Source organism: Hippopotamus amphibius, chromosome 15 (assembly GCF_030028045.1).
Source record: "Hippopotamus amphibius kiboko isolate mHipAmp2 chromosome 15, mHipAmp2.hap2, whole genome shotgun sequence".
In the NCBI taxonomy this organism is placed as follows: domain Eukaryota; kingdom Metazoa; phylum Chordata; class Mammalia; order Artiodactyla; family Hippopotamidae; genus Hippopotamus; species Hippopotamus amphibius.
The window spans coordinates 49,181-76,898 of NC_080200.1; the positions used below are offsets into that span (position 1 = coordinate 49,181).

Consider the following 27,718-nt stretch of genomic DNA (forward strand, 5'->3'; position numbering starts at 1 on the left):
GGAGCCAGATCTGAAACCAGCTGTGTCCTCAGAGCTGGGGCCCTGGCGGCACTCAGGCCTCCCTAGGCTGTAGGCTGGGCTGTGCTGGTGTCACTGGGCATGGACATGGCATGAGGGTGGGGGAGAGCAGTCAGCAGCCCAGAGGGACCCTAGGGGAGCTTCGTATAAGGAAGAAACCCAGGTAAGGGGAGTTAAAGCTTGCTCCACCTCCCACATCTCTGCATTCATAGAACTTAGGTGCAGGTGCAGATCCCAGGATAAAAATAAAGGCTAGTGCAGAGCCTGACAAATATCCTGCAGGAGACCCAGAGCCAGATGATTTACCACCCCTGCAGAGAGAACCTGCACCAGCTTTATGTTTAAAGTTTAAAATAATAAAATGTATGCATTTTCCATTTTAAATTGTGCACTTCAGGGGCATTAAGTACACTCATAACACTGTGCAACCGTCGCCACTGTCTAGTTTCAGACTATTTCATTCCCCCAAAATAAAACCCTTTATCCAAAGCATGCTCTCCCCATTCCTCCCTCCCCCAGCTGGTGACAAGCCCTAATCCTCTTTCTTTCTCTGTTTCCCCACCTATTCTGGATGTTTCCTATCAATTAAGTCATTCAAGAGATGGCTTTTTGGCTGCATTGTGTCTTCATTGCTGTATGTGGGCTTTCCCTAGTTGTGGCAAGCAGGGGCTACTCTTCGCTGCGGTGCACAGGCTTCTTATTGCAGTGGCTTCTCTTGTTGCAGAGCATGAGCTCTAGCTGCTCGGGCTTCGGTAGTTGCAGCGAGTGGGCTCAGTAGTTGGGGCACTCGGGCTCTAGGGCTCATGGGCTTCAGTAGTTGTGACACACAGGCTTAGGTGCTCCACAGCATGCGGGATCTTCCCGGACCAGGGATCAAACCCACATTCCCTGCATTGGCAGGTGGATTCTTAACCACTGAACCAGGGAAATCCATGCCCACATATTTTTAAGAGGGGACTGGTGAATTGTTTTTGTTATATGAAATAGCATTTTGTGAACTTATTTGCAAAGCATAAATACAGTCACAGATGTAAAAAAAAAGAAAACTTATGGTTACCAATGGGGGAAGAGGGGGTGGGATGAATTGGGAGACTGGGATTGACATATACGCTACCTTATATAAAATGGATAACTAATGAGAACCTACTGTATAGCACAGGGCACTCTACTCAATGCTCTGTGGTGACCTAAATGGGTAGGGAATCTAAAAAAGAGTGGATATATGTATATGTGTAACTGATTCACTTTGCTGTACAGCAGAAACTAACACAACATTGTAAAGCAACTATACTCCAATAAAAATTAATTTTTAAAAAGTGACTACTGCGTATAAGAAGCTATACCAGGTGCTATATACAGTAACTCATTTAATTCGAATAAAATTTTAAGAATAATAAAAAAAAAGAAATAGCATTTTGGTTATTTGAAAGGGAAATCAAAGATGGATTAAAGATGATACGTACAAAAAGAAGCCCTTTTAGTAAATATGTGCATAATCTCGGGGCAGACACTGCTGTTCTAAATGTGACACGAGAGCCAGAAGACAGAAGGGAAATGCTTAGTTCTTCCTGTCGTTAAATACAAACAAACCAACAAAAAACACTCACAAGAAAGACAGTTGCAAAGACAAATCACAAACTGGGGAATTCCCTGGCAATCCAGTGATTAGGACTTGGCGCTTTCACTGCCGTGAACCGGGTTCAATCCCTAGTCAGGGAACTAAGATCCCATAAGCCGCACAGCGTAGCCAAAAAAAAATAAGAGAGAGAAAACAAAAGAAACACACACACACACAAACTGGAAAAGCATTCCTCATAACCAAGGCCAGAGAAAGGCTTAACATACCTGTGGTCCAAAAACGTCTTGAAAATCAATGTTCTAAAAAGAGAACCAACACATGCAATTCCAAAGAGAGGCCAGGAATACGGCCAGTGTATGTTAGAGATGCTCGACCTCTCAGATGAGGACACACGCAAATAGAGACACTACGGAGACAGCACGGCTCACCACTGCACTGGCAGGTTTCTAGTCTGGTGGCCACCAGCCCAGGGGACAACGTGAGGAAGCCGAGGCCTCAGCAGGTCCCCCAGAGGGAAGTGAGTGGACACTCCTCTCGGGGAGAACGGTCAGTGTGCAGGACACACCAAAGTCCCACAGGCACATCCCTTTCCCAGCAGTGCTGAGCGTTAGAGCTGACCCCACTACAACCCCTGCACAACTTTCTAAATATCTCTTTTCAAGGGTATTCACTGGCTGAAACAGGTGATTGGAAACCACACGAATGTTCACGGAGAGGGGGTGGGGTCCCTCAGTTCTGGTCCACATGGACGAATGAAGGCTGTGCAGCTGGGAAGCTGGGGGCGGGGTGTCTACCTGATGACAGGGAGACCTCAGCGTTCTCTTAGGTGGGACGCAAGAGGACCCACCATCTGCAGCCAGGATGCCATCTGTAAGACCACAAATGTGTCTGCTGGTGTGTGAGAGAGAGAGACAGAGATAAGAAGAGACAGGAAGAGACGGAGCCTGAGAGAGACGCACCAAAGCATTCACAACAGGCACCTCTGCGGTGGGACTGGCCAACCTCTTCTCCTGTAGGTGATGCTTCACTTTTTTATGATGCGTGTGTGTTACGGTAATAATTCTAAAAAGATCACAATCAGATGTCAAGTGTGACCCATTCATCACGTATCTGTGGAGTAACTGAAGGACATTATTTCATTTTTATTTTTAAAAGATTTACTACAAGGACAAACATAACAGTAAAGTAATGAATTCTAAAGGAATTAAGAATCGAGTAAAGAACAAAAGCTATTGGTGACTCGGTCCCAGGCCTGCTGGGTGGCAGTACACGGCAGGGTTGGGGCCAGTTTCTCCAGGAGGTTGTGCATGTTCTGAATCAGCATCCAACAGAGGTGGGGAAGAAGGTGGACCAGACTTGCACACTGAAAACACCAATAGCTTGTTGTTTGTTTGTTTGTTTGTTTTGTTTTATAAATTTATTTATTTACTTATTTATTGGCTGCATTGGGTCTTCGTTGCTGCACACGGGCGTTCTCTGGTTGCGGTGAGTGGGGGCTACTCTTCATTGTGGTGCCCAGGCTCCTCATTGCGGTGGCTTCTCTTGTTGCAGAGCACGGGCTCTAGGCGCGTGGGCTTCAGTCGTTGTGGCACATGGGCTCAACAGTTGTGGCTCACGGGCTTTGTTGCTCCACGGCACGTGGGATCTTCCCGGACCAGGGCTCACACCTGTGTCCCCTGCATTGGCAGGCGGATTCTTAACCGCTGCGCCCCCAGGGACATCCCCAATAGCTTGTTGAAAGAAATTTAAAAAGACTTAAATTCATGGACACCTATCCCATATTCATGGATCAGAAGGCTTAATTCTATTAAGATGCCGATACTCCATCAATAGATCTAAAGATGCAAAGAATCCCTCCCCAAATCCCAGGTGGTGTTTTGCAGAAGTTGACAATCGCTCTAAAGTTCACGCGGAAGACCCACGGGGCTCAGAATAGATCAAGGCATCTTGGAAAAGAAGAACGAAGTGGGAGGGATGGCGAGCCAGGCAAAGCGCCACCGTTGGTATAAAGACAATGTGAGATGAAAATATTTGAGAGCCAACAGATGCAGAGCAAAAGCCTTCTTAGAGCTCCCCTCATCTGAGCAAAAGCTGAACCTTCTGAGAACCGACCAGTGCCCTACACTCCCTCTCCGGAGTGACTTCGACTCCCAGGAGAGAGACCAAGAGCAAACCTACCATAAATCCCTTTTGCAGGATGTTTTATGACCCTGGAGAAGATGCAAAGATCACTCCTCCCTGGAAAAACATTATCACAAACCTTCTCATATCCCACTGTTTTCCAAGGAACTCATTTGTCTTTCCTGAATAAACATATCTGCTCTTCCCATAGAAGCCAATTCTCCCTCTCCCTTTCCCCTATTAAATTTGTTTATCAGCCTTTAACGTTCACTGTTTAACATGTTAGTTACTTTTTTTTTTAACATCCGTGAGGCTGTGGGATCTTAGCTCCCCGACCAGGGACTGAACCCAGCCCCTCGGCAGTGAAAGCGCAGAGTCCTAACCACTGGACCGCCGGGGACCCCTGTTAGTTACTTTCTTGATGGGCTCCTGTGCGCATGGAAACACGTGTTTTCTCCTGCTCGCGCACACTTTCTTCCTGTCAGCTGTTTTTGGGAGCGGCTCTGGATCATGGGGGTGCTCTCTTTTCACCCTCTTTAGTGACATCTCTGTGTCCATGGTTAAGTGATAGAAAGGCTCATTGGTTTCAGTAGCATGTGGAACAGGTATACCTTTGAAAACCCTGGGGAGGAAAAAAAGTGTTCACTACTGCCAGAAGAATTTACTGGTTGTCCTGGCCAGATGCCTGATAAGACTACATTTGCAAGAGTTTTTTTGGGTTTTTTTAAGGCTCTCACCCTAAAACAAAGATCCCATGGAAACCTCCAGGATAATCAAATCGAAAGACAAAGGAGTATCATCCCTAAGAACACTTCCCTAACAAAAGCACAGAAATCAGATTTAGAGCAAAACCTAAAATCTATGTACACCATCAACCTTCCCAGCCATATATACACTGTGCTCAATGCAACCTTCCCTGCAGCCCCCTGGAGAAAACCCTCACCTGGAACACGGCCAGATCCTTGGCCAGGACCTCCTGCTGACTTTCAGAACGTGGCTCTGTTGGAGGCTGCTCTTCAGGGCGTGAGAGGAGCTATCTGTGAGGCTCCCTCTGCAAAGACCAACCCGGCTAAAACGGAACTCTGTGCTCTGAGAGAGAGAGAACGCCGAGCCTTTGTGGGAGGATCTATGAACACATCCCAAAGACACACAGCTCTAAATCCAGACACAGGAATATTCGGATTTACATCTTAGGTGGCAATCTTCTTTATATAAAGAAGCCAATTCAAGACAGTGAAGTTGGGTGAGCAGGTGAGCTTCTTGAAGTGATTACTGAGCAGGATATGTAATTCCTTGAAGAATTAAAAACAACACTCCTTGCTTTACTAATCTCATCTATACAAAAACAGAAATGTGGCTCTGGGAGGAATTCAAAGCCCACCCACCCTTGTCACTGATATCAAAGTCTCCACTTTCTTCTCCTGTCAGGGCATTGGAAAAAGAACTGCCCTGCATTCAAGAAAGAAGAAACACGTAAATAGTAACTGCCCTACACCTCTGATAATAGGAAATACGTCCCAGAAGTTCTTTAAAATGCTCACATCCTTCCTCAGGCCCTTCAGCCAGCAAGAGCTGTGTCCTCCAGGTTCTGAGAACCAAGTCTTAAATGCGAACGTCCAAGGAAATGACTCTAACGTGAGGGTGCCTTGCTTTTAATTGTGCATCTTCCCTCCTGTTACAAAATACAAGACATTTATATCTTCACCTGATAAGTACAATTAAAACCTCCTACACCTGCGGAGCATTCCCTTCCCCCCAAATCGCAATGCTTTCTCCTTTTGCACGCCTAGCCATTGAAAGTAACTTAGTCCACTAAAAGCACTGCCTGAGACTTGAAAGGAAAATGTTAATTGTAGACAAACTGGATATTTTATCCACTCAGATTGGCGGGGTTTTTTTGCTAGCTTTTTTTTTTTTTTTTTTTTTGCTGTGGGGTGCTGTGTTGGGTCTCAGTTGCAGCACGTGGGATTTTTTGTTGCTGCACGTGGGCTTCTCTATAGTTGTGGCGTGCGGACTTAGTGGCACCTCAGCATGTGGGATCTTAGTTCCCCAACCAGGGATCAAACCTGCATCCCCTTGCACTGGGAAGCAGATTCTTCATCATTGGACCACTAGGGATGTCCCTCAGATTGGCTTTAAAAAACACCAAGATGGCCACAAGCTATTTCCAAAAATTCCTCTGTTCAGAATTTAGTCCACAACCTCCATAAGATTACATATCTGGGAAAATCCAAATATTAAAAATCTTCTCCACAAATATTAGTAAAAAAAAAAAACCTTTAGCTCTCAATAAGCAAGGACTCTTTCTTGTTCCATCTGCCAGAAACACAATTCAGAGTCGACTATTTTAAAGAAACAGATAATTTTTTATTACTCAGTTTTACTGACTCATAGCTAAAATTTTGAAAAGAAAGAAATATCTGTTTGCATTTGTCTACATAATTGTGTATGTCTTTTATTACTGGGGGAGTCTCAACAAAGAACCTAGGAGGGGGAAAAAAAAGATTTGGATACCTGGAAAAAACATAATAGCCATACAGGAACTAATAAGGACCTACTGTATAGCACAGGGACCTCTACTCAGTACTCTGTAATGAGCTATATGGAAAAAGAATCTAAAAAAGAGTGGATATATGTATATGTATAACTGATTTATTTTGCTGTACAGCAGAAACTAACACATTGTAAATCAACTATACTCCAATAAAAATTAATTTAAAAAAAGAAGAACCTAGGAGGGTAGGGCTTCCCTGATGGCACAGTGGTTAAGAACCCGCCTGCCAATGCAGGGGACACGGGTTCCATCTCTCATCCAGGAAGACCCCACGTGCCAAGGAGCAACTAAGCCCGTGCACCACAACTACTGAGTCTGTGCTCTAGAGCCTGTGAGTCATACCTATTGAGCCTGAGTGCCACAACTACTGAAGCCCACACGCCCACAGCCTGTGCTCCACAACAAGAGAAGCCACCACAAGAAACCTGCGCACCGCAACGAAGAGTAGCCCCTCACTCACCGCAGCTAGAGAAAGCCCGCGCACAGCAATGAAGACCCAACGCAGCCAATAAATAAATTAATTAATTAATTAATTTTTTTTAAAAAAGAACCTAGGCGTGTAGAGGGGAAATTATTTTTCTCCCACACATGTGCGATAAAATACTATTCAGAGATAAAAAGGAAGAAACCACCAACCCATGTAAAAAACATGGATGCATCTTACACGTATATTGCTAAGTGAAAGAATTCAGTCTGAGAAGGCGACACAGTGTACGGCTCCACTTGTGTGACATTCCGGCACAGGTAAATCAGAGACAGTAAACATGTTAGAGGGTGGGGGTCAAAACAGTGCATGTGACACTTCGGTGATGGATACCTGCCAACATGCACCACTCCAAACCCACGGGTTTTTACAGCCCACCAAGTAAATCACAATACAGCGAACGTGCGTTATTTACAATATGGGAGTGTCATAGGGTGGCATAGAGAATGTGACAAAGAATCTGATTTACAAATGTATGAAAAGAACTCACTGTCGTTGGTGGGGCAAAAGGCACTTGACCTAGTTAACTACAGGAAAGAATGGAGTCTGTACCACAAAGGCCGATTGTGCCATGGGTAAATACTGGACTCTGTAAGTTCTCTCCCACGGTGGCAGGAGCTAACAGTACTGAGACGACTACATCTGTAGCCTGGAACGCGGCCAGCAATGAATTCAATGAATGGTGGACGCCTTGGAGTGGGAAGTTACAGAAGAGTAAAGGCAGGGGCTACATTGCCCATGTAATGAAGGATAGATTCTATTTCCTCAGTTTTAAAACCTTCTGTGCATCAAATGGTGCTATCTGGAAAGTGAAAACATAGATCACAGAATGGAAGAAAATATTTGCACAAGACATACATCTAAGAAGAAATCTGTTCTTCAGAATATATCAAGAACCTTTACAAATCATCAACAAAAAGCCAATTTTTTAAATGGACAAAGAACTTGCATGGACCGTTCTGCAGACAAGACATACAAATGTTCAACAAGAAGATGAAAAGATTTCAAACATCAGTAGTCATAACGGAAATGCAAATTAATACCATAATACAATAACCCTTCACATACACTAGAATGGTTATAATCAAGAAAACTAAAAATAATATGTTGGCAACAACGTAGAGAAATCGGAACCCTTAAACATTGTTTGTGGAAGTGAAAAATGGTGCAGCTTTATGTGTACAATACTTTGGCATTTCCTTAAAAACATAAAAATACAATTACTATATAGTTCAAAACTCCATTCCTAGATATACACCCCAAAGAACTGAAAACAGATATTTAAAAAAAAAAAAACTTGTACATGATTTTTCATGGCAGCATCGTTCACAACAACCAAAAGTTAGAAAGAATGAAAGTATCCATCAAAGGGTGACTGGATACGTAAAATGGGTAGATCCACAAATGACCATATTATTCTGCCACGTAAAGGAAGGAATAACGTAAAGGGTGCAGCCACTGTGCCAAACAATACGGCAGCTCCTCAGACACTGAAACACAGAGTAAGGCATGACCCACCGACTCCACTTCGGAGCATATACTCAAAATACTTTAAAGCAGGAACAGAAACACACATTCGTACACCCACACCCATATCAGCATCACTCACAGCAGCCAGAAGGTGGAAGCAACCCCAGTGTCCATCAGTGGGGGAACCGGGAAGTAAAATGTGGTATACGCACAAGGAAATAGTATTCAGCCTTAAAAACTAAGGAAATTCTGACATGTGCTGCAATGCGGATGAACCCTGAAGTTCCTATGCTAAGTGAAATAAGCCAGTCATGACAGACAAATACATGCTTCCACATCATATACGGCATCTTGACGAGTCAGAGTCAGGGAGGGAGGGAATGGGGTTGCCAGGGCTGAAGGGAGCTAGTGTTTCGTGGATACACGTTTCCCTGGGGAGATGAAACACTCGTGGTGATGGGTGGTGGGGCTACTTCTACAACCATGTGAATGTAGGTAATGCCACAGAATTATATACTGAAAACGGCTTAAATGGTTAGGGTTAGGGTTGGGGCTATTGGGAGTGTGGAGCCTTAGCCCCTGGATGACCAGGGAAGTCCCCCTACTGTTTTCATTACTGTAGCTTCATAACATACCTTGGAACCAGGAAGTGTGATTTCTCCGGCCTTGTTCTCCTTCTTCAAGATTGACTACTCGAGGTTTTCTGCAGCTCCATGTGAATTTTAGAATTATTTCTATTTCTGTAAGAAATACTATTGTGGGGCTTCCCTGGTGGCACCACAACGACTTAGCCTGCGCTATAGAGCCCATGAGCCACAACTATTGAGCCCACGTGCCACAACTACTGAAGCCTGCACACCTAGAGCCCATGCTCCACAACAAGAGAAGCCACCACAATGAGAAGCCTGCGCACCGCAACGAAGAAGAACGCCGCCCCCCTGCAACTAGAGAAAGCCCACGCGCAGCAATGAAGACCCAACTCAGGCAATAAATAAATAAATAAATAAATAGATAAAATTTAAAAAATAAAAAAAAAGAAATACTATTGTATTTTGATAGGGAATGCACTACATCTGTAGTTCGCTTTCGGTTGCACGGATGTCTTCCAATCCACGAACACTGATGTCTTCCCATTTCCTTGTGTCTTGCTTAGTCTTTCACCAATGTTTTACAGTTCTCAGTGCACAGGTCTTCCTTGGTTAAGTTTATGCCTAAGTACTTCACTACTCTTGGTGCTACTGTAAATGGGACTGTCTTCCTAAATTCTCTTTTCAGACAGTTTGTTATTAGTATATAGATATAACAACTGATGTTTGTATGTTGAGTTGTATTCTGCAACTTTACTGAACGCATTTATTTCTAGCAAGTTTCTGGTTTTGGTCTTTAGGCTTTTCTGTAGGTAAGATCATGGCATCTGCAAACGGACAGTTTTCTATTTCTTTGCATCTCTCAGGTTTTGCTGTGCTTTCATTATCATTTAAAATATTTTTTTAAATTTCACTTTTTATTTCTTCTTTGACCCACTGATTATTCACAGTGTGTTGTTTAATTTTCACCTATTTGTGAATTTTCCAGTTTTCCCTCTACCACTGATTCCTAGTTTTATTCCATTGTGGTCAGAAAAGACACTTGATGTACCAACCTTCTTAAAGTTAAGAGTTGTAACCTAGCACGTGATCTACACTTGAGAATGTACCATATGTGCTTGAGAAAAACGTACACCCTGCTGTTGCTGGGCTAAAAATTCCATGTGTGCCTGTCAGGTCCATTGGGTCTGTGGTGTTATTCAAGTCCACTGACTTTTTCTTGTTGTGGTGGTGGTGGTGGTGGTGGTTGCTGTTGGTTCTGTCTGTTTGATCTACCCACTGTCGAAAGTGGATAGTGACGTCTCCACTGTACTTGTACAGCTATTTCTCCCCTCAGTTTAGTTTATGCAGAAAACTCCAGTTAATTGATGTAGTCACTCAGCCACCAAGGATGTGGAGCTATCTCCCCACTCCTTAAGTATGACCTTGCCCTTAATCCCATCCTGACCCTAACCTCTGACCCTGACCTTAACTCTAACTCAGAACCTTAACCCTAATTGAATTTTCTTAGTTTTAATTCTCTAAACAAAAATATCTCAATAGAATTCCTGCAATGACAGAAATGTCCTTTATCTTCTCCTCAGTCTACTGTGACAAGGAAACTGGATTTTTGTTATTTTAAGTTAATTTGAATTTAAAAAGCCATGTGTCATTAGCAGCTTCCATATGTGGACAGAGCACCACACGGTGCCCTGTGATTAGCCCAGTAGATAATCGCCATGTGTGGCTAGGTGTGGTTCCCTAATGCTCCTCCTTTAATGCAGGTGGATATTCAGAAACTATATTAAATTCTGGCCTTTGGATTTGACACTGAGGAGATCAACAGGAACACCAATCACCCCACCTAACACACCCTTAGGATATAACATCTACATTTCCTGTGACAGAGACCAAAGGACCTTGGAGAGCTCCCTGGTGTGGCTGTCAGGAGCGGGCCAGACCAACCTATACTTCACCTGCGAGAAACAGAACAAAGCCACCGTTGCCACGGCAGGGATCACATCAGCTTTCTCCTGCTCAGGGAGACGCTGCCGGAATACTACAAATTCCCACAGGCGAAGATGAAGGTGAGATGCGACAGAGCTGAATATACGTCCTGTCCAGCAACATAATACGGCAGTAAAGCAAATTAGGAGAGAATATTCTTGTTCTGTCAGTCAAAAGTGGAAAATCAGAATGTACAGAACTGGAGCGGTGTGTTCTTAACTTGACTCAGCAACGACAAGTGAGAGAATGAAGACTTCCCAGGCTGAAGTCAACCACAATAGCTCCTAGAAATAGGTTCTAAGCAACTTTTCCAGGTAGCCCTTCCAGTGACATTGAAAATATGGGGAACTCCCTGGTTGTCCAGTGGTTAGGACTCAATGCTTTTACTGCCAGGGCCTGGGTTCAGTCACTGGTCAGGAAACTAAGATCCTGCAAGCCAGGCGGTGAGGGGAGGGGAGGGGGAGGGGAGGGGAGGGGAGGGGAGGATGGTACAAAAAAACCCTTGTAGTTGCACTTATTGAAAGTAACATTGTTTAATATCCAGATCACTTTCCATGGCAGGTGAAAAGGAATATTATTCAGATGAGTACCACAGCCAATCAAAAGCACTGAAATTAAAACCGTGATTAAAAATCTTCCAACAAACAAAAGCCCAGGGCCAGATGGCTTTACAGGCGAATTCTACCAAACATTTGGAGGATAGCTAACACCTGTCCTTCTCAAACTCTTCCAAAATATAGCAGAGGGAGGAATACTCCCAAACTCATCCTACAAGGCCACCATCACCCTGATACCAAAACCAGGCAAAGATGTCACACAAAAAAGAAAATTACAGGCCAATATCACTGATGAATACAGATGCAAAAATCCTCAACAAAATACTAGCAAACAGAATCCAACAGCACATTAAAAGGATCATACACCACGATCAGGTGGGGTTTACCCCAGGAATGCAAGGATTCTTCAATATACGCAAATCAATCAATGTGATACACCATATTCACAAACTGAAGGATAAAAACCATACGATCATTTCAATAGATGCAGGAAAAGCTTTCAACAAAATTCAACACCAATTTGTGATAAAAACTCTCCAGAAGAATCTACCTCAAATAATAAAGGCCATATATGACAAACCCACAGCCAACATCATCCTCAACGGTAAAAAACTGAAAGCATTTCCTCCAAGATCAGGAACAAGACAAGGGTGCCCACTCTCACCACTATTATTCAACATACTTTTGGAAGTTTTAGCCACAGCAATCAGAGAAGAAAAAGAAATAAAAGGAATCCAAGTTGGAAAAGAAGTAAAAAATGTCACTGTTTGCAGATGACATGATACTATATATAGAAAACCCTAAAGATGCTACCAGAATTTGGTAAAGTTGCAGGATACAAAATTAATGCACAGAAATCTTGCATTCCTATACACCAGCAATTAAAAATCAGAAAGAGAAATTAAGGAAACACTCCCATTTACCACTGCAACAAAAAGAATAAAATACCTAGGATTAAACCTACCTAAGGAGGCAAAAGACCTGTATGCAGAAAGACACTGATGAAAGAAATCAAAGACAACCCAAACAGGTGGAGAGATATACCATGTTCTTGGATTGGAAGAATCAACATTGTGAAAATGACTGTACTACCCAAAACAATCTACAGATTCAATGCAATCCCTATCAAATTACCAATGACATTTTTCACAGAACTAGAACAAAAAATTATACAATTTATATGGAAATACAAAAGACCCTGAACAGCCAGAGCAATCTTTAGAAGAAAAAAACAGAGCTGGAGGAATCAAGCTCCCTGACTTCAGACTATACTACAAAGCTACAGTCATCAAGACAGAAATATAGCACAAAAACAGGCACAAAAACAGAAATCGAGATCAATGGAACAGGATAGAAAGCCCAGAGATAAACCCACGTACATATGGTCACCTTATCTTTGACAAAAGAGGCAAGAATATACAATGGAGAAAAAACAGCCTCTTCACTAAGTGCTGCTGGGAAAACTGGACAGCTACTTGTAAAAGAATGAATTGAGAACATTCCATGACATCATACACAAAAATAAACTCAAAACGGATCAAAGACCTAAATGTAAGGCCTGACAGTATAAAACTCTTAGAGGAAAACATAGGCAGAACACTCTATGACATAAATAACAGCAAGATCTTTCTTGACCTACCTCCTAGAGTAAAAGAAATAAAAACAAAAATAAACAAACAGGACCTAATGAAACTTAAATTTTTTGCACGGCAAAGGAAACCATAAATATGATGAAAAGACAACCCTCGGAGTGGGAGAAAATATTTGCCGATGAAGCAACTGACAAAGGATTAATCTCCAAAATACACAAGCAGCTCATGCAGCTCAATATCAAAAAACAAACAACCCCATCCAAAAATGAGCAGAAGACCTAAACAGATATGTATCCAAAAAGACACACAGATGGCCAACAGACACATGAAAAGATGCTCAACATCACTAATCATTAGAGAAATGCAAGTCAAAACCACAATGAGCTATCACCTCACATCAGTCGGAATGGCCATCATCAAAAAATCTAGGAACAGTAAATGCTGGAGAGGATGTGGAGAAAAGGGAACCCTCCTGCACTGTTGGTGGGAATGTAAGCTGGTACAGCCACTATGGAGAACAGGATGGAGGTTCCCTGCAAAACTAAAAATAGAGCTACCATATGACCTAGCAATCCCACTCCTGGGCATATACCCTGAGAAAACCATAATCCAAAAAGGTACATGTACCACAATGTTCACTGCAGCACTATTTACAATAGCCAGGACATGGAAGCAACCTAAATGCCCATCAACAGATGAATGGATAAAGAAGATGTGGCACATATATACAATGGATTACTACTCAGCCATAGAAAGGAATGAAATAGAGTTATTTGCAGTGAGGTGGATGGACCTAGAGTCTGTCATACAGAGTGAAGTGAATCAGAAAGAGAAAAACAAATACCGTATGCTAACTCATTTATAGGGAATCTAAAAAAATGGTACCAATGAACCCAGTGGCAGAGGAAGAATAAAGACACAGTTGTAGAGAACAGACTTGAGGACATGGGCAGGTGGGGAAGGAGAAGCTGGAACAAAGTGAGGGAGTAGCATTGACACTGATATACTACCAAATGTAACATAGATAGCTGGCGGGAAGCAACTGCCTAACACAGGGAGATCAACTCCATGATCGCTGATGACCTAGAGGGGTGGGATGGGGAGGGTGGGAGGGAGGCTCAAGAGGGAGGGGATATGGGGATATATATGTAAATACAGCTGATTCACTTTGTTGTACAGCGGAAACTGGCACAACAGTGTAAAGCTATTATACTCCAACAAAGATCGAAAAAGAAAAAAAAATCAGTTGCCAATATATGTAAAACAAACCACCGTCTCCTGTGTATCAGTAAGAGAGAAAAAAATCAAATGCTGCTAATTAAAATGACACATCATAGATTTTCACATTAAATCCTGATCTCAGAGATGCTGAACATGTGCTTGGAATCAATGACATATGGTAGTTTTTTTGGTTTGCTCACCCTGTCTATACAGAACATCTAAAAATTAACCCAATAAAAGTTCACAAGTAAGCTCATTCAGTAATTTAAACTCAGCCTAGTTCCACAAATTAGAAAATTACTAGGCAATTATGTCACCCATAAAATCCCAGAGAACAGACTACTGGTAAGTATAACCACAACTGTGTTATGATACATAAATTCTAAGTAAACATCACCCTAAACAGCTAAATAAGACATGGAGGTTAATGGCATTGACTGCTTAGCTAAAATATTAACAAATAAAGATGGCTTGAGAAGGTGGGTCTCACCAGATAGGATGCTGGGGCAAAGAGGAGGCTGGGTTTTCACCAAGGAACAGAAGCAGTTAGTGTTATAATTAAAGGGAAGGAGGTTATTGATGCAGTCATAGAAGTTGATTTTTGTCAACTAGTTACACTATTATAAAGGCAATATACTCCAATGGTGCATTATTTAGTTGGTAAAAAGTTAACCAGTTTGATATTTAAAACCATAACTTTCTTTGTTCCAACCAATTCCCCAGTCTCCCAAAGTAAAAACCTCTACCATTATCTGTGATTTTGTTTAGTTTGTTTTGTTTTGTTCCTCATTTTAGAGACAAGGGAAGAGCCTGGGGGGCTCATGCAGTGTCTCATTTTAAAATGATAACACAGTGAACAGTTATGCTTATCAATGTGAGATTAATTTAGAAATTAAAGCCACAAATTTAAAACTTTCCCTTTTTTCAAAGCTTAAAATTTAGTCAGTATTCAACAATTAAAATCACCACAAATCTAGTAAAATCCTACAAAGTGTTAGGTACTTAGCTTACAGCTGAGGACCATAAAGTAAATAAAATATGATTCCTTCCCTCAAGAATAATCCCAAATCTATGGACTGGTCAACAGCCACACACACACATCACATCCCATGAACGCCAACAGTCTGGCTTCTAACAACTCACCATGTGCAGAAAAAGAAGTCAGTTTCCTTGCTGTTTTCCGATAGGCTAGGAAGTATTAGAATCCAACTGAGTTTACGACAGAATAGTACAGATACTATAGCACAGGGAACTATACCCAATATTTTGTAATAACCTATAAGGGGACAGAATCTGAAAAGGAATATGTGTGTGTGTGTGTGTGTGTGTGTGTGTGTGTGTGTGTGTGTGTAACTGACTCGAAACTAACACAATATTGTAAATCAACTATACTTCAATAAAAAATATATTTTTAATTTAAAAAAATGAGTATCACAGAGGTATTCTCTCGATTGCCTCCTTGGGAAAGAAAATGGCCATGCTTTGTTCCTTCCCGCTCAGGTCACCTAAGGTCCCTGTGGTCTTCTGCTGAGCGTCAAGGGTCGGGTGCCACGTGTGACCCAGGTGGCCTCCAGGAGTGCTCCTCTGGCCTCAGGCGTGGTGGCGCTGCTGCTGCACCGTGGCTGGGCCTGGGCGGGGCTGCTGGTCTGTGATGATGTGAGAGGTGAGTTCTCTGGAGGCCAAGAGAAGACACGCACAGGGGAGATCTGTGCACCCTTAAAGGGTGGATGCCTGTTGTCAAGTGATTCCAGCCTTTTTCCGACTGGAAATTCTTACTGAATACCCTAGATTCACCCAAAAATGTAGCTATCAATTGTATACACTGGGCTACGTGGATCCCAAAAGATCACACTGATAAAAATAAGGCCAACACAAAGATCCTGGAGCATGTTTATGGCAGATACGGGAAGTCAGCAGGCTGGCAGACCTAGGAGCTGTCCACCTTCTGAAAATACACTGAAAGAGGCTTGAGGAAAATCACAGGTTTTAAAAACCGCAGTAGAGCAGCACCGCCCGGCCACCCCGCAGCCACAAGAGGAGCTCGACGGCTGCCAGTGCTGGGGGGGCCGGACACGCGCTGATCTCCGGGAAGAGCGCGCAGGCCACACGGCCTCAGGCGGTGACCCTCCGCAAAGTCCCTGCCGACGGCCTGCGCACGGTCAGACAGACGCGAGCGTGAAGCCTGCCGCCGGGAACCGCGGAGCACAGCGTCTCCGTTAGGCTTTATGCTGTTACAGCTTAAACAGGGATTCGCTTGGTGAATAAGGAGTGAATACATTGTTTTTCAACTTCGGAAGATTTACTTAGGCAGAGCTTTCCTGTTTCGAATTAATGTAAAATCTTTCAAAATACAGTACAGAGAGTGACATAATGGATACCTGCACACAAACAGGCAGACCTCACAATCACTAAATGTTGCCACATTTTCATCCCATGTTTGTATTGTGAAATATTGTCGGTCACAGCCCTTACAGAATTTCACATCTGTACCCTTCAGCATGCACCTTGTAAAAAAGCAAGCAGGACTTTCTACAAAACCACAGCACCGCACTGCACAGGAATTCCTGCGTACGGTTCAATACTCAGTCAGGAGGGGTTTTCAGAAGCTGGTTAGCATTGGAAGGTGGGGGAACGTGGGGCGTCGAGAACAGGCCATGAGAAATTATGTTTACCTAGCTACGAATCTAGGAGTCTCCCACGAGAATCAGCTCAAGGAATACCACCCCCGCCCCCTCCACATAAAGAGAAAGGACTATTTGTGTCACAGAACCATAAGGAGTGTAAACCTCAAATTACACGAGACTTTCTTTGCAGCTCTGCCTGGGTGTATCAACATGTCTTAACCTGCACTGTGACCACACACTGATGCTCGAATGTGGAAGAATTACTGAACCTGAAACACTGCACTTTTGCTTTTCTCATCAGACACAGAGCAGTGTGTGCAGCGTCCTATACTCAAGCAGTAAGAGAGGACGCTGCCCTCCAACGGCCGTGACCTGCCCGGCTTCTGTGGACCCTCTGGGGATGGCTCTCTCCTCTGCTCTCACGCTGTGGTCCTTGGGGTCTTTGTTAAGCCCAAGACTCTCCCAGAGTCAAGGCCAAGAACCAGACTCTCAGCTACATCCTCATCTCCCTCTTGTTATGCCTCCTCTGCTCCTTACTCTTCACTGGCCGTCCCAGCACAGCCACCCGCACCCTCCAGCAGCCCACATCTGGCACGGCGTTTACTGGGCTGTTTCCATTGTTTGGGCCAAAACCACATCTGTGGCCTCGACTTTCACGGTCATTGCTCCTGAGAGGAGAGTTGGTTGGTGTCGGGGCACCTGACTTCACCCTTCTCATCTACTCCCCAATCCACCAGACTCTCCGTGGAATCTGGCTGGGAACCCCTCCCCTCTTCACTGACACAGGCGTGACTCCAAGCCTAGATGCGTCCTCCTCACATGCAACCAGGGCTCGGTCACTATCTCCTACTGGGTCCTGGGACACCTGGGCTCTCCGCCCTGCGGAGCTTCACTGGGGCTCTCCTGGCCCGGAACCTGCCCAGAACCTTCAAGGGAACCAAGCTCCTGACCCTCAGCACCCTGGTGACGTGCACCACAGCCCAAAGGGAAGGTCATCGTGGCCATGAAGGTCTTCTCCATCTTGGTCTCCAGTGCAGGCACCAGGCTGCACTGCTAAGACCAGACGGGAACACCCTGTGTGATAGGGAATAAGAAGGTCCTGGGTGCAGAGAAAGCGTAAACAGACACTTGAAGCTACATCACCCACTTTGCACAGAGAGCTGACGAAAGATGAGCCTTCCTACTTACACTCCAGTTGGACGGGTAAGCTCTGCGTGTCCTGCAAGTTTCGGGGACCCCAGCCATCAGCAATCGGGTCCAGAAGCTTCAGTCACCTCGGACGCCTTCCTGGCACACGGAGTCCATCCCCTATTGTCTGGGCCGCTTCCCGACCCCCTGCTCCAGCCTGGGCCCTGGCTTCCCTCTACTTCCCGTTCTCCGTTTTTCCCAATTACAAAAGTTTTCCCCACACTAAGGTTGTTTTTTTTTTTAACTTTTTATTTTTTTATTTTTTACAATAAACTGCATATATTTAGAGTGTACAATTTGGTATCCCAATCTCCCAATTCATTCCCCCCCAACCCTCCCCGCTTTCCCCACTTGGTGTCCATGTTTGTTCTCTACACCTGTGTCTCTATTTCTGCCTTGCAGACCAGTTGATTTGTACCACTTTTCTATAGTCCACATGTATGTGTTAATATACGATATTTGTTTTTCTCTTTCTGACTCACTTCACTCTGTATGACAGTCTCTAGGTCCATCCGTGTCTCTAAAAATGTCCCAGTTTTATTGCTTTTTACAGCTGAGTAATATTCCATTGTATGTATGTACCACATCTTCTTTATCCATTCATCTGTTGATGGACATTTAGGTTGCTTCCATGTCCTGGCTATTGTAAGTAGTGCTGCAGTGAACACTGGGGTGCATGTGTCTTTTTGAATGATGGTGTTCTCTGGGTATATGCCCAGCAGTGGGATTGCTGGGTCACATGGTAGTTCCATTTTTAGTTTTGCAAGGAACCTCCATCCTGTTCTCCATAGTGGCTGTATCAATTTACATTCCCACCAGCAGTGCAAGAGCGTTCCCTTTTCTCCACATCCTCTGCAGCATTTACTGTGTGTAGATTTTCTGATGATGCCCATTCTAACCGGTGTGAGGTGATACCTCATTGTCGTTTCGATTTGCATTTCTCTAATAATGAGTGATGTTGAGCAGCTTGTCATGTGCCTCTTGGGCATCCGTATGTCTTCTTTGGAGAAATGCCTATTTAGGTCTTCTGCCCATTTTTTGATTGGGTTGTTTGGTTTTTTTGATATTGAGCTGGATGAACTGTTTATATATTTTGGAGATTAATCCTTTGTCTGTTGATTCGTTTGCAAATATTTTCTCCCATTCGGAGGATTGTCTTTTCGTCTTGCTTATAGTTTCCTTTGCTGTGCAGAAGCTGTGAAGCTTCATTAGGTCCCACTTATTTATTTTTGTTTTTATTCCCATTATTCTAGGGGATGGATCAAAAAAGATCTTGCTGTTATTTACGTCAAAGAGTGTTCTTGCTATGTTTTCCTCTAGCAGTTTTATAGTGTCTGGCCTTACATTTAGGTCTTTTATCCATTTGGAGTTTATTTTTGTGTATGGTGTTAGGAAGTGTTCTAATTTCATTCTTTTACATGTAGCTGTCCAGTTTTCCCAGCACCACTCATTGAAGAGGCTGCCTTTTCTCCATTGTATATCCTTGGCTCCTTTGTCATAGACTAGTTGACCATAGTTTATCTCTGGGCTTTCTATCCTGTTCCGTTGATCTATCTTTCTGTTTTTGTGCCAGTACCACACTGTCTTGATCACTGTAGCCTTGTAGTATAGCCTGAAGTCGGGAAGCCTGATTCCACCAACTCCGTCTTTCCTTCTCAAGATTGCTTTGGTTATTCGGGGTCTTTTGCGTTTCCATACAAATCGTAAAATTTCTTGTTCTTGTTCTGTGAAAAATGCCATTGGTAATTTCATCGGGATTGCATTGAATCTGTAAATTGCTTTTGGTAATGTAGTCATTTTCACAATGTTGATTCTTCCAATCCAAGAACATGGTATGTCCCTCCATCTGTCTGTGTCGTCTTTGATTTCTTTCATGAGTGTCTTATAGTTTTCTGAGTACAGGTCTTTTACCTCCTTGGTTAGGTTTACTCCTAGGTATTTTATTCTTTTTGTTGCAATGGTGAATGGGATTGTTTCCTTAATTTCTCTTTCTGATCTTTCATTGTTGGTGTATAGAAATGCAAGAGATTTCTGTGTGTTAATTGTGTATCCTGCAACTTTACCAAATTCATTGATTAGCTCAAGCAGTTTTCTGGTGGCATCTTTAGGATTTTCTATGTATAGTATCATGTCATCTGCAAACAGTGACAGTCCCACACTAAGGTTTTGAACCTTTTTCCCTCTTTAAGGTTTGTTGATGGCCTTATCTGTGCTGCTTGCTTGACATTCACTTCTGTGGATGATGAGTAAGGGGTTCCCATTCCAGGGCAGAGGACATGGGGGCCCGTTTCTGAAGCCCCATGTGCACAGGGCCCCTGTAACTGGGTGGGGGGGGAGGTTGGTACTGGGGGAGTTTCAGCTTCAGTGAGTCCTCCAGGCACACAGGGAGCAGACAGGTGCAGGTGGGCACTGCTGAGATGGGACGATCTGAGGGCAGAGTCCTGGTCATTCGAGGGGAGGGACCCTGAGGCCTGGTGCAGGGAGGGTATATCCCTGGGCAGAAAGGGGACAAGGAGCCCACTCCAGGCTGAAACCCACGTGTGATCTTTCAGACTCAACAGCAGCCACTGAAAGGCTCCACCTGGCAGAGCCCAAGGGAGCTGCCCTCTCACTGGACCTGGCACAGCTCTGCACACAGCCAGTCTCTGGGGGTGCTGGTAAGGACCCAGCTCCTGCTCTTACCCACATCTGAACTGCTGCCCAAGCCCTTACATATGGGGCCTGCACAGGGACCCTCGCCAGAGGCCTCCTCGCCGGGAGGAGGGAAGAGCTGTAAAGACATGTCTCCCCCTGGCCTGGACTCATGGCTCTCCCAGCCTCCCCGGCCCCAGGGGCCAAACAACGCAGGCGTCGTGTGTTCAGGGCTCTCTCTGCAGGGTGACCCTCCGCTGCTCGTGCAGGTCCACCTGACGCCCAGCCTCAGCGCCAGGCCACGTGAGAGTGGAACGGGCAGATGGACTTTCCTCTGCTTACCTCCCGCCCACGTGACCAGAGCAGCAACCCAGACGTGGCTGACTCACCCAGCTACCCCCACACCTGAGCTCAGCTGAGCCCCTGACGAGAGGCGTCTCCCCCTCTGCTGTAGGAACAGTCCTCAGAACGGCCACAAGGAAAATAGGTGCTGAGAACATTTGTCAAGCAAATGCCCTATTTTACTAAAAATCCACACACACGTTACGTTTTACAAAAACTGCATCCATCGGGCTGTCTCGGTCCCTTCCCTAACCCAACAAGACAGTGTCCTGAAGAAAGGCCCCCTCACACGCCAGGGCTGCCCCAGGCACCCCCAGCTCCCTGGCCCAGTGCACAGAGGTGAGGTCAGCGGAAGCCACGCCAGGATCCAGCCTGGGGCCTGTGCGGGGCCCTCGCCACCATCCTAGTTGAGGGACTTGCCGGGACCACAGACACACTGCCCACAGCCCGCGCCCCAGCCGGACGCGGCTCAGGCCTCAGGAGGAGGCGACGGGGTACCCGCAGTGGTTGTGGCTGGCCTCGCCCAGGGTCAGGGTCAGGGACAGGCTGGGCTTCCGTTCCAGCTCCTCCTCCTCCTCCGGGCAGCGCTGCGGGGGCCGGGCTTTGAAGAAGTCGGAGATGTATCGGACCTGCCGGAGCAGAGGGAGGCAGGAGCTGACCGGGCGGGGAGGGGACGGCACAGGGGAGGACAGGGCAGGGAGGGGCAGGGGAACCCAGGAGGGGAGGGGAGGCGGCGGCAACGAGCGCAGCAGAGGGGGGACCTTCGGGGAAGGAGGAGAGAGGGGGCGGGGGTCCTGGAGAGGCAGAGAGCTGGCAGGAGGGTCCCGGGGGGGGGGGGTCTCTGATCAGGGCAGGGGGTCGGGGCCCGGGAGCTCACAGTGAGGCCGGCCACCAGTGCCCCCTGCAGCAGGCCAACGAGAACGTCACTCCAGTGGTGCTTGTGGTCAGACACGCGGGTGTAGCCCACGTAGAGGGCAAAGGCCACCAGGAAGAACTGCACGGTGGGCCGCAGCAGCCGTGCCCACTTCCAGCACAGCCGGGCCTGCACGTAGAGCTGCGGGCCGAGAGCAGCATCAGCACGGAGCCTGCCAGGCCCGCGCCTGCCTGACGCTGAGGCCAGGAGCCCGGAACCCACAGACCCAGGGCCTCCAGTTTTCATCAACGCACCCGAAGCCCATCCCCCACCCCCTGCACCCACCCCGCTCCACTGAGGCCCAGGGAAGGGCCCTGGCCACAGCCGCACAGCCAGCAAGTCACGGGGAAACAGACTCACCGCCAAGAACACCATGCAGTACATTCCAAAGGAGGAGTGTCCAGAGTAGAAAGACAACCTGAGAAAGGACAGGGCAGCAGCTTTCAGGAGGGCAGCCCCGCGGGCCCGCACTCGGCACCGCCGCCCGCAAACACCCCGGCCCCGGGCCCGTCCCGCCACGCCTCCCAGAGCCAGGGAGGGTTTCTGTAGGGACACAGCCAGCGCAGGCCACCGTCAACGCTCCCCTTTCCGTTCTTCTGACAACGTGATACAAAGTCTCATGGTCTTTAAAGCCTCCCCACAGAAATGCTGCAGGCCCTGGACCCAGAACCCAGGGCAGACAACGGTCCAGCCACCAGCTTCACTCTCACGGTGTTGCTTTTTTTTTTTTTTTTTTAAACTTATTTATTTGTTGGCTGTGCTGGGTCTTCGTTGCTGCACACAGGCGCTCTCTGGGTGCGGTGAGTGGGGACTGCTCTTTGTTGTGATGTGCAGGTTCCTCACTGCTGTGGCTTCTCTTGTTGCAGAGCTCAGGCTCTAGGCGTGGGGGCTTCAAAAGCTGCGGCACACGGGCTCAATAGGTGTGGCTCACGGGCTCCAGAGCACAGGTTCAGTAGTTGTGGCGCACTGGCTTCGTGGCTCCGCAGCATGTGGGAACTTCCGGGGGCAGGGATCTTTCAACAAGCTATTGGGGACGTCCCTGGTGGCGCAGTGGTTAAGAATCCGTCTGCCAATGCAGGGGACATGGGTTTGATCCCTGGTCCAGGAAGATCCCACATGCCATGGAGCAACTAAGCCCGTGCGCCACAACTACTGAGCCTGTGCTCTAGAGCCTGTGAGCCACACCTACTGAGTCCACGCACCACAACTACTGAAGCCCGCGCGCCCAGAGCCCGTGCTCTGCAACAAGGGAAGCCACCAAAATGAGGAGCCCGCGCACCACAATGAAGAGCAGCCCCCGCTCACCGCAGCTAGAGAAAGCCTGGGCACAGCCACAAAGACCCAATGCAGCCAGTATATAAATAAACTTATTTAAAAAAAAAAAAGAATATTCTGGAATAAGATAGTGTGGCTGGTTGCATAACACGAGGAACGTACTAAAAAACCAACAAATTGTACATACTAAGATGGTTAAATTGGTGAACTTTATGCTTTGTGAACTTTAATTTTTAAAGAAGGAAATAAGGACATCAATTAAATGCAAAACTCACCAGCAGAGATGGTGAGAGGACAGAGCAGAAGCGCGAGGATGGGCCCCGAAACGCAGGGGAGGTGAGCCATGCTGCCTGACACCCCTGGCCCCACCTCACCTCCCTGCCTGCAGGACGCGGGCCCACGGGCACCTCCAGGCCTGGCTCCCCCTGTTCTCTGCCCAGCGTGGGGCCTCTGTGCTTCCTGGACCCGACACCCCATCCCTCCACATCCAGCTCCCGAGGGCCCTTCTCCGGCCCCCACTCTCCTCCCCGGGCGGGGTGTCTGCGGCCGGGCGCCCACCTGGACTCGGTGACATTAGCAGGGCTCCCCCTGCACACCTCCACCTGCACATACACCGAGCAGTTGACGCGGCTCCAGTCAGGGTCACACACGGCCAGGAAGTTGGGCCGCAGCCGGCCGGTCATGTACTTGGCCAGGTCTGTCAGCGACTGGCTGACTGCAGCCCCGAACAGGAACGTCCCCAGAACCTTGTAGAGGGCGGCCAGGTAGTTGTTGAAGTCGGAGTGGGAGTAGAGGCGGTCTGTGTACACCAGGTAGGCCTCCCCGGCCGACACCTGCGGGGAGCAGCGGGGGGCTTCGAGGCCGCTGGAAGGGGTCAGGGTTCCCGGCCTCCCTGAGGTCACTGGGGATCCGGGGCCTCCAAGGAGGCCCCCTTCCCCACAAACAGCACCCCGGACAGGGCTCAACCCGCCGGCGGCCCCGCCCCGCCCTCCACGCCCCTCCTGCCTTACGAGGACGACGGTGGCTGCGGTGATGACCCCGGCCATGAGCCCGTTGGTGATGGTGTCTGGACGGTAGGGGTACCGGATGGAGTCATCCCCGCAGTAGAACCCTCGCCGGTACGGGGTGTTCACGAGTGTGAGGAGGACGAAAGGCAGAGAGGCTGGGGTGGGAGAGAGGAGCCGGTGGCCACACGGTTCCCCCGCGCTCCCAGCTGAGCGCCGGGCCACGCAGATGAGCCCGCGCCCCCGCCCGGCGCCTGGACACCGGCCTCGGCTGCCCGCTGGGGCTCCTCACCTCTGTGCCCACCCGACGGCTAGGAGGAGCCCTTCTCGTGGCAAACGGGAGGTCGCTGCCCCCACTGAACCCCACTCGTCCCCCCGCCCCCCCCCCAAACACGGCCCACCCCCTCCCCTCCCTCGCTTCCCTCCAGCCTCCTCTCTGCCCTTCGCCCAGAGCCTGCAGGCAGCCACCCAGGGCCCCTGCTCAGGTCCTCCTCGCTGCCCAGAACATCTCTGACGAACTCCCACCCGCTCTCCTGGCCGCCCCGCTCCTGGGATTCCTCTCACAGCAGGAAACGTCCGTCCTTCATGGTTCTTGCCTGGGTGCAGCTGTGCAGTCACGGTGTGACACCCGAATGACTCCCTGGGCACACACACCGCCCTGTGAGCACCGGGGGGGACCTGTCGTGTTCAAGGCTGAGTCTCTGGGGCCTGCCCGGGGCCCGGCCAAGGCCAGTGCTCCACGGGAGTCTGTGACGAGGAGGACGCCCTGCTTGCTGTTCCACGGCCGGCCAGCGATCAGGAACACACGACATCCACACCCCATTCCTGAGCAGGCCACAGGTGACCCGCCAGGCCCAGCCCAGGCCCTGGGAGCTCCGTCCAAAGGTGCTTTCAGGAGCCACACGTCATGACCGGCCCCGCCTGGCACGGCCGCAGCCCTGGCGTCCGGGGCCCCGCAGCCAAGGGTGACCGAGGGCGGCTGGGGCACAGGGCACCCTGCCCCCCAGGGTGGGTGCACAGAGACAAACCCAGGCAGGGTGCCCTTTGGCCTCGGCAGGGCAGGTGACACGAGGAAGAGGGTGTGGCTGCGCTGGGCCTGCATCCCAGAGCAGCGGGCAGGCAGCGCCAACTGCTCCCAATGGCCAAATTCAAGGGCCCCGGGACCGCCCCGCGCTGGCGCTGCTACAGGGAAAGAGGCGATGAAGGACGCAGAGGTCTGCCTCGTGCAGCAGCGAGCAGCCAGAAACAACAATAACAGGCACGCAGAGGCCTGGCATCGGGGAGGTGGCTTTCAGCAGGGTGTCGGGAAGGCCACACAGGGAAGGCGGCTTAAAGGAAGACGTTCAGGGGAGATCTGGGGAAGAGCACCCCCCCCCAGAGGGGTGGCCAGAGGTGGCCCTGAACCTGGAGAGCAGAGCGCTGGGGAGAGGGGCTGGCGGCAGGGGTGGGGGGGCTGCCTAGAAGAGGCTGAGAAACCAAGTCGAGCCCTATCCCCACAGCCTGAGCAGGGGAGGGGCTCCCACAGGGGCCTGGGCAGCCAGCCTGCCCCCCAACTCCTGTCCCCCAGGCCTTTACCCGAAGGGTCGGACGCTGCCGATCAGAACTGCAGCTGGGCTCTCCCCGGCCGCTGTGGCTCAGACGTCCCCCTCGGCAGACACCGCCAGAGCCTCCCTGCCTCTGCGTCAAGCCCTGGTCTCGGCCCCCGGTGTTTTCCCCAGGGCTCTTGTCACCATCTAAAACTGACCTGTTCGTCTACGGAAGCTTCTAGACTGGGAGCTGGTTCTGCCTGGGCCCCCAACACCTGGCACCTGGCACCTGGCAGTGGCACCCAACCTAACCTCAGCTCCGCAGCCCCCCCCACCCGCTACTGTGTGACCTCCACTGGGCAGCTGAACACTGCTGGGTCCAAGCTGGGGAGCACACCAGCACCTCCCTCACGGGCTGACGGCAGAAATCCTGGCACAGAGCAAGCACCGCACGCGTGCTTACACAAACAAGTGCTCGGGAAACGATGTCCAGGGTTGGCAGACGCCCCCTGGAGACCTCCATCTGCCCCCTGGCCCAGCCCCAAAGGGGTCTCTTCTGGGACCAGGGAGGAGCGCCTGGCCTCTGCCTGCAGCCTGGGCGCACCCCTCCTTCGCCGGAGGAGGAGCGGGAGCCCGGCTGGGGGGAGGCCACTCCAGGCTGGAGGGGCCCCTCCCTGCACCTGGGGCAGAATTCCGGGGCCATTGTCCTCGCAGCCCCGGAGCAAACACAGAGCCTTTGTCTCCAGGCCCCTGGAGGAGGCGGGGAGGCGGCCTCGGGCGGCCACCTCCCCCCGCCTGGCCCGCAAACCCGCCGGACAGGTTTGGAGGTTTGGTCCGCGCCGCCCCGAGGCCCCCAGTTCCACAACAGCCCGGGGCGCGGTGCAGCTCCCGACTCCCCTGCGCGCGAGCGAGGAGACGGCTGGCCGCAGGTTCGAATCCCACCACGGCCCGCGCGCCCCCGGCCGGGGCTCCGCCCTCTCAGCGCCCGCCGGACCGGCCGGCCCCGGCGCGGGGTGGAGGCCTCCCGGGGCGACCCGCCGCCGCCCGCGTGAATCAGCGGCCGGGCCGGGCCGCGCAGGGCGAGAGGGGGAGGCGCGAGCGGCCCCCCGCGGCGACGTCCTGCTGCCGCGGGCGGGGGACCCCGACCCCCTCGCACCCGGGATGCGCGGGGGAAACTGAGGCCTGCGAGGGCGCGCGCGGGGGCACGCGGGGCGGGGGCGCGCAGGTCGAGCCGCCGCCCGAGGGTCCGCCCCGCGCCACCCCCACCTCGGGGGGCCTCCGAGAGGCGGGGGCGCCGCGGCCCCCAGCCCGTCCGACCACACTCGGCGGGGCCGGGGATGGGCCCGCCTGGGCAAGAACCGCCCCCCCCCCACGCCCCCGGGTCCCCGCGGCTCTTACCGACCAGCACGCACAGCACGTCGAGCAGCACGAAGACCCACCTCCGCTCCATGCCGCCCCCGCCCCGGGCCGCGCCCCCGACCCCCGGCGCCCGTCCCGGCGCGTCCCGTCGCGTCCCGGCCCGGCCGCGGGGTCACATGGCCGCGCAGCCCGGCCCCACCCGGGAGGGGCGGGCAGGGCGGGGGAGCGGCGCGCGGGGCGGAGCCGCGAGGGAGGGGGGCGGGCTCCGGCCCCGCCCCGCCGGGCGCGCGCGGAGGGGGGGCGTGGGGGCGCGCGGGGTGGGGTCGGTACCTGACCCGCGGCGGGGATGCGGGGGCCGCGGGGCTCCGGGCTGGAGCGGTGGTCGGCGCCTGGCGTTGCGCCCGCCCCCGCCGGGGGGCCGCGGCTCAGGGACGGCCCGTCCGGGGTGACCCCCGAGGGTCCGCGTGCGGCCGCAGGCCCCGCTCACCCACGGACGGGGTCGGCTGCGCCTGGGGTCGGGAGGGCGAACGAAGAAGCGAAGGAAGGGGTGAGGGGTGGCCGGACAGGCCGGCAGGAGGGGGCGTGGAGGAGGACGGAGCTCGGGCTCCCCAGGACGCGCCCCCGCGGGGCCTCCTCTTTGCCTCGGTTTCCCCTGCGGGGCACTGAGCTCTTGTGTGCGCGTCTGAG

The 27,718-nt window shown here is 49.9% G+C and overlaps 1 protein-coding gene across 11 annotated transcripts; it reads right to left on the bottom strand.

Annotated features, from left to right (window-relative positions):
* Window positions 1–21,103: 21,103 nt before the first annotated feature.
* Window positions 21,104–27,219, bottom strand: PLPP2 (phospholipid phosphatase 2). Of its 11 annotated transcripts, none has more exons than XM_057709697.1 (7): window positions 27,071–27,205; window positions 24,743–24,804; window positions 24,153–24,304; window positions 23,701–23,975; window positions 22,228–22,285; window positions 21,832–22,008; window positions 21,104–21,583 (listed from the first exon to the last, which is right to left on the bottom strand). In XM_057709697.1, the coding sequence occupies exons 3-7, from the start codon at window positions 24,186–24,188 to the stop codon at window positions 21,431–21,433; spliced, it is 699 nt and encodes a 232-aa protein (XP_057565680.1). In that variant the 5' UTR covers window positions 24,189–24,304; window positions 24,743–24,804; window positions 27,071–27,205; the 3' UTR covers window positions 21,104–21,430. The 11 variants fall into 11 exon arrangements, with proteins under 11 accessions (XP_057565680.1, XP_057565672.1, XP_057565670.1 ...); XM_057709689.1 differs by having other exon boundaries at window positions 23,755–23,975; window positions 27,112–27,137; XM_057709687.1 differs by having other exon boundaries at window positions 27,112–27,137.
* Between the last annotated feature and the right edge of the window lie 499 nt (window positions 27,220–27,718).